Source organism: Thermobia domestica, chromosome 9 (assembly GCF_964235325.1).
Source record: "Thermobia domestica chromosome 9, izTheDome1.hap1.1, whole genome shotgun sequence".
NCBI lineage: Eukaryota > Metazoa > Arthropoda > Insecta > Zygentoma > Lepismatidae > Thermobia > Thermobia domestica.
The window spans coordinates 81,417,715-81,426,503 of record NC_137462.1 but is presented as its reverse complement, the minus strand read 5'-3'; the positions used below and the strand labels follow the sequence as shown (position 1 = coordinate 81,426,503).

The following is an 8,789-nucleotide window of genomic DNA, read 5'->3' as shown; positions in this document are numbered from 1 at the left end:
TATCCTAAAATGTTCTAAAGGTTTGCCTGTAATCATTATTATTTTAATAATTTTCTATCTCCTTATTTTGGCCAATATTGCTAAGTACCTTTGAAATTCACAAACAAAATCTTGGATTGGGTATAGCCCGCTCCCCCCAGTGATTTTTAACGAATCATAGTGATTCTAACGATTCATACTAGTTCATAATGAATCGGAATCGCATGTTATAAAGATTTAAGATGTAAATATTGTGGTAAGGAAGCTCTTAGTAGTAGTAGTATAAGTAGTAGTAGTAGTAGTAGTAGTAGTAGTAGTAGTGGTAGTTAGTAACAATAGTAGTAGTAGTAGTGGTAGTTAGTAGCAATAGTAGTAGTAGTAGGAACGGGTTAGAAGCCCCGCAGGGGTTGGTTGGGTTCTGTTCTCGATATAAGTAGTAGTAGTAGTAGCAGTAGTAGTAGTAGTAGTAGTAGCAGTAGTAGTAGTAGTAGTAATAGTAGTAGTAGTAGTATTAGCAGCAGCAGTAGTAGTAGCAGTAGTAGTAGTAGTAGTGACTCTTCCAGTTCCGGTGACAAAGAACTGGGGGGAGCGGGCTATACACAAGCCAAAATCTTAATAATGTTTAGGAATTTCGTTCAATATAAAGTTTAGGAAATCGTGTTAATATATTCTTTTCTTTTAATCTTTGCAAGTTAAAAATAATTTCATGGTTCATTTTATTTCAGGAGCTCTTGATAGTCTTTCTCGCCTCTCAGGAAGAATTTGGAACCACTGCTTTATTGGATCTACTAAATAATATAATAAAAGAACATTTGATGTTAGTGCCGATGCCTGAACACCCATTGAGAAACTTAGAAGTCGGTGGCTATGACTCGAATTATATATCATAGTAACCATTGAACTTTTTCCTCTTGACTTTACTCAATTATTAAGAAATAATATGCTTTAAGATTTAATTTTATTTTTTTAAATACATGTAGAATATTTTTTTTATTTAAATTAATAATACCATTCATTGGAGATTAAACCCAAATTCACGTTTACTTGTATGATTTTCTCTAAGCTAACAGCAGTCGTTTATCAATCCAAATGATGCAGTTGTTTCATCATTGCAACACACGAGGTGGAAAGTTACGGAAGTGGTCGTAGAATATGTTGACATTCGTTTGAATTTTGGTGTTACACTTGGGTTTACTTTTGTTTTCCATCACACACAAGTCAATATATTTTTCGTCATTTATCCAAACAAGTTGTATTTGCTTTTCTTTGTACTTTGATTGTGTGCACAGAGGCTTGTATGTTTAGCTTTCGAGAATGTTTGGCTGGCTGGATGTTCTTTCGAGATTGAAAAAAATTAGGACAAAGCTATTGCATGGTTTACTTCTAATTCTTCTTGAGTGAATTCTTCTTGAATCTGTTTAGATTTATTTCGAAAGCAGCTCGTGTTTTTCTGCGTCTTTTCCCAACAGATGGGACACGATTTCCGTTGTTTCTCTGACATGAACTATGTTTTAGTGGAAGATACAGGTACTGCAGAAAAGGAACTATGGAGGATATCGAAGTGAGTAGATTTTGCTCAAAGAAATATATTTAGAAAAATAGAGCATGATAGTAAATTGGCATAAATAAATAAAAAGGTGCATTCAATTGAACACTAAATTGGCATATAAAAAGGTCAAAATAAAGTTCCTTTTGGTAAATTTTTAGATGAAGTGTTCCTCAATTTTGGCATGTGGTAACATGTGACTCCAAGTTTTTCGTGCAAAACTTCCAGTACTTGGAAAATTTCTTTTAAGGACCAAAGTGAGGAAATTTTCACAACTTTTTCGTTTTAGTTACGTTTTTTTTTTTTCAACTTGTCTTTATTTTGTTTGTTCATCTGTCTGGGTAAAATTTTTCTTTTTTTTTACCTACTTCTACTACCTTGATTCTCTCTCGATTCTATTTACGATCAGGTGCACATCCAGTATATTTTGTTGAGAGGGGTCCAAATTTCGGGGCGGTCCAATACTACAGGAAACTACGTCTATGGAACCGAAGTTATTCTAGACCTGAAAAGACAATTTTAATTGCTAAGTACAGTCCGCAAGATCCTCAGAAAGAATATAAAACTATTTTTTTTTTTTTTTAAGGTTAAAGATAGGATCAAATTCTTTATGCTACATGCATAATTTTCCCTCTAAACATATAGTTTTATTTCAGAAGTGTACAAATTTATGTCGAGTTACAAATTTATATTGGAGGGATTCAAACCCGGTGCATACGATACATACGTTGATAATAATACAATATTTAATCATCTTCAGCTCAGTTTTAACAGTATACATTAGTTACATTTAATATCTATATACAGAGTGTCTCAAAAGTCCCCTGACATAGGACGACTCTGTTATTATCAGAGTTACAACGAGGGGAAACCGTCTCCAAATTATGATGTTTTTAATCTAAAGTGAAGGATTTTTTTTTTAATTGGACGAGCCGTTTGGGCTGTACACTCTTTATTCGCCCAATGTTGAAAATGCAACGTTGCCGTTTACCTGGACCAACAACATAAGTGAATAAATTTACTATTTGAAATGGGGGTTGGAAGTTGACATGTTAGCGTAAAAGACAGTAACTTCATTCACTTATGTTGTGGGCCCAGGTAAAAGGCAACGTTGCATTTTCATTTAGCATTGGGCGAATAAAGAGCGTACAACCCAAACGGCTCGTCCGATTAAAAAAAAAAAAAAAATCCTTCACTTTAGATTGAAAACATCATATTTGGAGACGGTTTCCCCTCTTACATTTTGTTGTAATTCTGATAATAACAGAGTTGTCTTGTCAGGGAACTTTTGAGACACCCTGTAGTAACCTAATGTTATTGAAAGTAAACTAGCTGTTGCGCCTAAGTCTTTGGTCCCTTGTGTACTATGTTGGTTAAAATAAATGCTGTAAGTGCTTACATTTAACTTCTTTTTAATGTCCACCAACCAACATGCGGTTACACACATATAAATGCACCAAATGTAAATATTGTTGTGGCTCTTTTCCTAATAACAAACAGAAAAACACATTCATGTTCAGTATCACCAATATCCATTTTGAATTAATTAGATTCAAATCAATACAGTTTCTAAGTTGCAACTAAGTTGTCACCAAGGATGTTATAAATAGAGAATCTGCCCATATGTATCGTCATCCTATTAAATCGATGAAGCCAAAAAACAACCGAGCATCGGTACGTCTGATTGGCTACTCTCGTTTCCACCATCGTCTGATTGGCTACTTTCGTTTCCGCCATGATTGTTGGCTCAAAACATTGCAATCCTATTGGGCGGAGTGGGCAGAGTAGGGGTGGCGAAACTGTGACGTATGGCTTCAAGATTTTGTTGTAAGGGCAGATCCTCTATTTTATAAGATCCTTGGTCGTCACAATAGTTTTAAATCGGCAAATCGTCTGCACGTTAGCGATATCTAGTGGCGCCAGGTAGCGACATCTAGTAGCGTCATTGGGAATTATCGTGATGCGCAGACTGAAATTTTTATTTTAATAATAATAATAATAATATGGTTTCATGTTACAAAAATCATTTATGATGTCTTAGAACACTCATTTGAGCTATTCCATAAAAATGGGTACGTTGGGCGAGAGAAAACTAGGGCAGAAAATCTTGTCGACAATGCTTATTTGGCCAATATAGGTAAGCGACGACATCCATTACGCACTACACCATGCGAATGCAAACTTCATCTTGTTTTTCGCATCGTTGTAGAGCTGCACGTAGTATTGGTCCATTTTGTCGTATTAAACTAATCTTTTTTATACTTCTATACTATTTCACTAGTATTCACAAACAACATTTAACCATAATTTGAGAAGCCGATTATAAGCGATGTTCTCATGTAACCATATTTTTACCAAAAAAAAAAAAATCATTACCATTTATTCCCGAGCTGGCCTGGACATTATCCATAAGGAATGCTAATGTAAGAATGGAGAACCACTTTAAAGTAAGCACGAGTTAATTTTAAAGAAAGAAAACAAGTACAGGTGCCCATCATCCAGCATTACCCCATTGGAGTGATTAGGACGGGAGTTAAAGTAATTTTGAGGTGGGCCGACTCTGGAGAAAATACATTTTGAGGATAAGATGACGGCAGCAGTCATAACTATGATCGCACCAGCTGGTGAACCGATATCTTCATATTCATGGAGTTTGTTCTGCTTCTATTTCTTTCCCATAAAAGAACATTCGTTTTCGAAAACAACCTCCTAGATTTTTCGTACTGAATCTTGCACAGCAAATACCAGGTACAGTCGTTGATCATAGTGAAATCACGAATGTAACTTTAACTACTATAAACTTTTTGAAAAAAATGGTAGTTAAAGTGTCGTTAAGCTATATAAAGAGCGTTGGCAAAACTTACTAACAGTATAATATACAATATTTATCAGTGGCGGCCGGTGGATTGTGGTTTCGGGTGTTGCAGTACGAACGATCGGAGACAGAAGATATAAAGTGGACTCATTGACTAATCAGCATAACTTTAGATGTAAATGCTATGTGACATATTAAATTAAATAAAATTCTGTTTTTAAAAAATAAAAATTGCAGAACATTTAATCCGATTAATCACCTGAATTAATTAGTAAGTTCATTCTTCTCCCTTTGATTGGAACAAATCTACCTAATACATGCTGGTTGAACTCTAGTACTCTTATTATGTTTTTTTTTTTTTTTTTTCGATAGAAAGCATAACCAATGGTGATAACCTTTCTTGGGACATTCAATTTCTTGAAAGTGTCAATTCTTTTTGATGTGAAAAAAAAAAAAAAAAAACCTTTTCTTCTTTTACTGACGCCATAGGTACAGTTAATATTAATTGCAGAAGCTTTGTAGATTTACTAAATATTTTTTCTGGATTATTGTGAACAATTCATTCTAGCAATCTCAGTCCCTGACAGTGATCCGAATTCCTCTTCAGTGTAGACTGAAGAGAGTTCGTAGCAGAGATTAATGTTATAAAAAAAAATGTACATTTGAACACGCTTTATTCACAATTTATCTTGAAAAATTGAAAATGAATTGTGGAAATGTATCTAGTGCATACAACATTACTGCCATAAGATATCCTGTAAATTTAAACTTTTTTTTTTCGAATACTCTTCTGAATTGCACTTTGCTTGTTTTGTCTAAGCCTTAATTGTAAGTTTTGCCTCGGTTGAAAGCTGGGCATTTTTTTTTTTTTTTTTGTAAGTTATTTACAGAAGTCATGCAATTCATTCAGAATTTGTAGGTTATGTACAGAATTAAAGCACACACAATAAAATTAAATCTAATAACTAATAAAGAAAACAGCTGATACCAAAGAGATACTGGTATATGAATTGCGAATGTTACATATTCATACATAGGGCTGTCAACTGGCCGGCTTTTCATTGGCCTGGCCAGAAAAATTGCTGTTATTTTGATTAAAGCCGGTGACGGGTACAAACTTCTCACCAGCTCCTTTATAACCGTTTATTTATTTATTTATTTATTTTCAAATTTGTATGTAGTTCGAAGCATAGATATTAAAAAGTAGCTGTCATTCTGTAAACTCAAAACTGTTACCTTTCACCATCTATCAACGGTTACTATATTTTGTTCAAATGTTTAGAAAATTTTGGAGAGATGACAGGGACTATCAGGGAAAATTTGAAATTTACTTTTAAGGAATTTTATACATTTATTAACAATAGAAAAGGACTTCTTAAAGAAATTTCCTATAGTTGAAGTAGAGACTATATGTTTAAAGAGTGAATTTCATTTTCCAAATCCAAAATTGTCACGTAAAGATTATTATACTTTTGTTTATCTGTTTCGATAATTTTAAAGAAATGGTAGTTACTGGTAAATACAATAAATTCATCAATGCCGATTGATCAATTTCAGTTTCTCATTTATAGCACAATGTATCTATTAAGCTTATTAGTGAATCTTCTAAGGACATACAGAATATATGTGTTAATGCACTTTTGTTCACGATAGTACATTTCCTTTCCATGGATAGGTCCGAACAGAGATACTTCACGCTGAGACCTATATCACAGGAAATTTTGAGGAAGTGTCGGTGTTTTTTTATTTTACAGAGTTGGCAACCCTATTCATATATCAACACACACACACACACACACTTGTGCGTAAAAGAAAAAAGAACTATATTCCAAATCATCCGTCTTGGTTGTTACGGAATGCACGATGAACACAATATACTTGCACATGAGGCGAAACAATGTTTATCAACGCTCTGGAAAGCAACCTTGAAACCCGCCAGATATAGGAACAGCATGTTAGTTGGGAGGGGTCCAAAGTATTTGAGGAAGGTCCAATACGTCTACGTAATAACGAACCTGTCTTATACTGTACCCGAAAAGATAAGAAATTCTTAATTACTGTCAGGGGCGGATCCAGAGGGGGGCGATCGGGGCGATCGCCCCCCCCCACAAGAGGAAACTTTCTTATTTTATATATAAATAAACCCATCCATAACAAGTTTGGAGCTCTTAAAAGTAGCAGTATTACCGCCGACCGCCCCCCCCCCAGAAGTCCGTCCTGGATCCGCCCCTGATTACTGTCACCTATATTTTTAGAAAAAATGATAGAACGATTATTTCTATAAGAAAAGAAAGAGTACATGATGAGGCGTAAAATAAAATATTTAGCGTACATCAATCATTTCTCTGTTAATCAAGTATAGTTCGTTAGGAAAGTCTACAAATGTTAGTCAAGTTTCGAAATTTTTGGGAGGTCCGGACCCGGTGGACCCCCCTCGTGGCTACGCCCCTGAGCATTGCTAACTAGTCCCAAATTCAATGTGGCGTTCCCCACCATACAGTTTTATCAAGAGTATAAAATATACTTATTTTATAAAAGAAATATGTATATACTAAAATACTATCCACAGAGGGGGGTCAGATTCTGCATATTGACTTATTAATATTTGGTTCACAAATTACTGTAGAAGAAACCTTCATTATCTATATAAGCTAAGAATTAACTTGTAAATGCGGATCTACTTTCATTTGATTTCTGCTCTACTACATATTTTCTTCCTTATTTTGTAATTCTGCTATCACTTTTTTTAATTGTCATTATATTGATTTGCTTCAGTATAAGTACCGTAATTTAAAAATATGAATGCATAGAAACAAATTCCATTTGTTAATTGCTAGTGAAATGAAATTCAGAAAGCTTATTTAGCGCGAAAAACCTTCTCGTTCACTGGAAATCGTGCTGTGTTGCAGAAGCACTGCAACGACCAGTCTCTTTAACTTCTGAGATAGGGGAAAGACGACTTAAAATTCGCTCAAATTCCCGCGCTGAAGGAATCTGGTCGTTGCATGCTCGCTGTAACACAATATAAATTTGAGACTCTGTGACGGATTATTTTTCGCTTTTTAAAACGGATTAACGAAACGGACAGTTACAGAAGTAAAAAAATATGTTATTTCAACTATATGTGGGAGTATTAGAAAGTATTTTTTCTGTTCTTTACTATTATTGCTAATAATATTTTTTTCTTGAAATACTTTGGTCGTTGCGCAACGCTGCAACATTAACATTAGCCGCCACTGATATTTATTGTATGTGTAGTTGGTGTAGGGGAGACCCGGTTTCGATTTCCGGTGGGAGCAAATGTGGTTCCAATTCCACATCAAGATTAGGTCGATATCTTATATAGCCTTGCTGCTGAAGGGGACGCTGAACCTTTCAACTCAGCTCATTGTGTGGGTAATGAATTGATTTTAAGATGATTCAAACGATATTTGATAAACAAACCTCATTAGCAGCAACAGCATAGCCCACCGAGGACATGTCTGGCCACATTACGATGTCATATGTCCAAGTGGGACACATAGCCACTATTAGTTTGGTTTTCTATCCCTTAATCCAGACAGCTTGCCAACTGTCTGGGCTACTGCGTAGCACGAAAAAATATGATCCACCACTAGGAATCAAACCTAGGATCATGAGCAATTATTGTTGGTTACGAGTATAGACCTACTATTATCTACCGTCAATTTCAAATTTCATTTATTATCTAGTGACAATTTTAAATATATAAAATGATTTTTTTTAAAAGACAAATAATCTATATCTTAATGATTTATCCTTAAATATGGAGAAGAGTAATATACTTCTTTTTGCCGATGACAGAACAGTAATTGCAACTGAGAAAGACAGAGATGGTTTGCAAGAAACCATTGATCTAACAACATCCCATCTTATACATTGGTTTTCTGCAAATAAATTAAAACTAAATGCAGATAAAACAAAGTGTTTTTTCTACCATTTATCTCACAGAACATCACACCAACTGCCACAGATATCATTGAATAATTATCTCTCAGAACATCACACCAACTGCCACAGATATCATTGAATAATTATCTCACAGAACATCACACCAACTGCCACAGATATCATTGAATAATTATCTCACAGAACATCACACCAACTGCCACAGATATCATTGAATAATTATCTCACAGAACATCACACCAACTGCCACAGATATCATTGAATAATTATCTCACAGAACATCACACCAACTGCCACAGATATCATTGAATAATTATCTCACAGAACATCACACCAACTGCCACAGATATCATTGAATAATGAAGTATGTACATTTACTAATACTGTAAAATTTTTAGGTATGTATCTGGATGATAATTTCTTATGGCAAGAACACGTAGAGAAACTAAGCAAAAAATTAGCACAGGCTATGTACATAATACGAACTCTAGTCCCAATACTTAATCTGCAATCAATTCTGTC

General features: G+C 34.6%; 1 protein-coding gene across 1 annotated transcript in view; it reads left to right on the top strand.

Moving 5' to 3' along the window:
• Positions 1-1,295: 1,295 nt before the first annotated feature.
• Positions 1,296-8,789, top strand: part of LOC145694783 (mitochondrial sodium/calcium exchanger protein-like) — a 177,142-nt gene continuing 169,648 nt past the window's right edge. Inside the window, exon 1 of the mRNA XM_081771418.1 lies at positions 1,296-1,540. Coding sequence (XP_081627544.1) covers positions 1,526-1,540 — 15 coding nt within the window. The 5' untranslated portion in view covers positions 1,296-1,525. The remainder of the gene's footprint in view (positions 1,541-8,789) is intronic.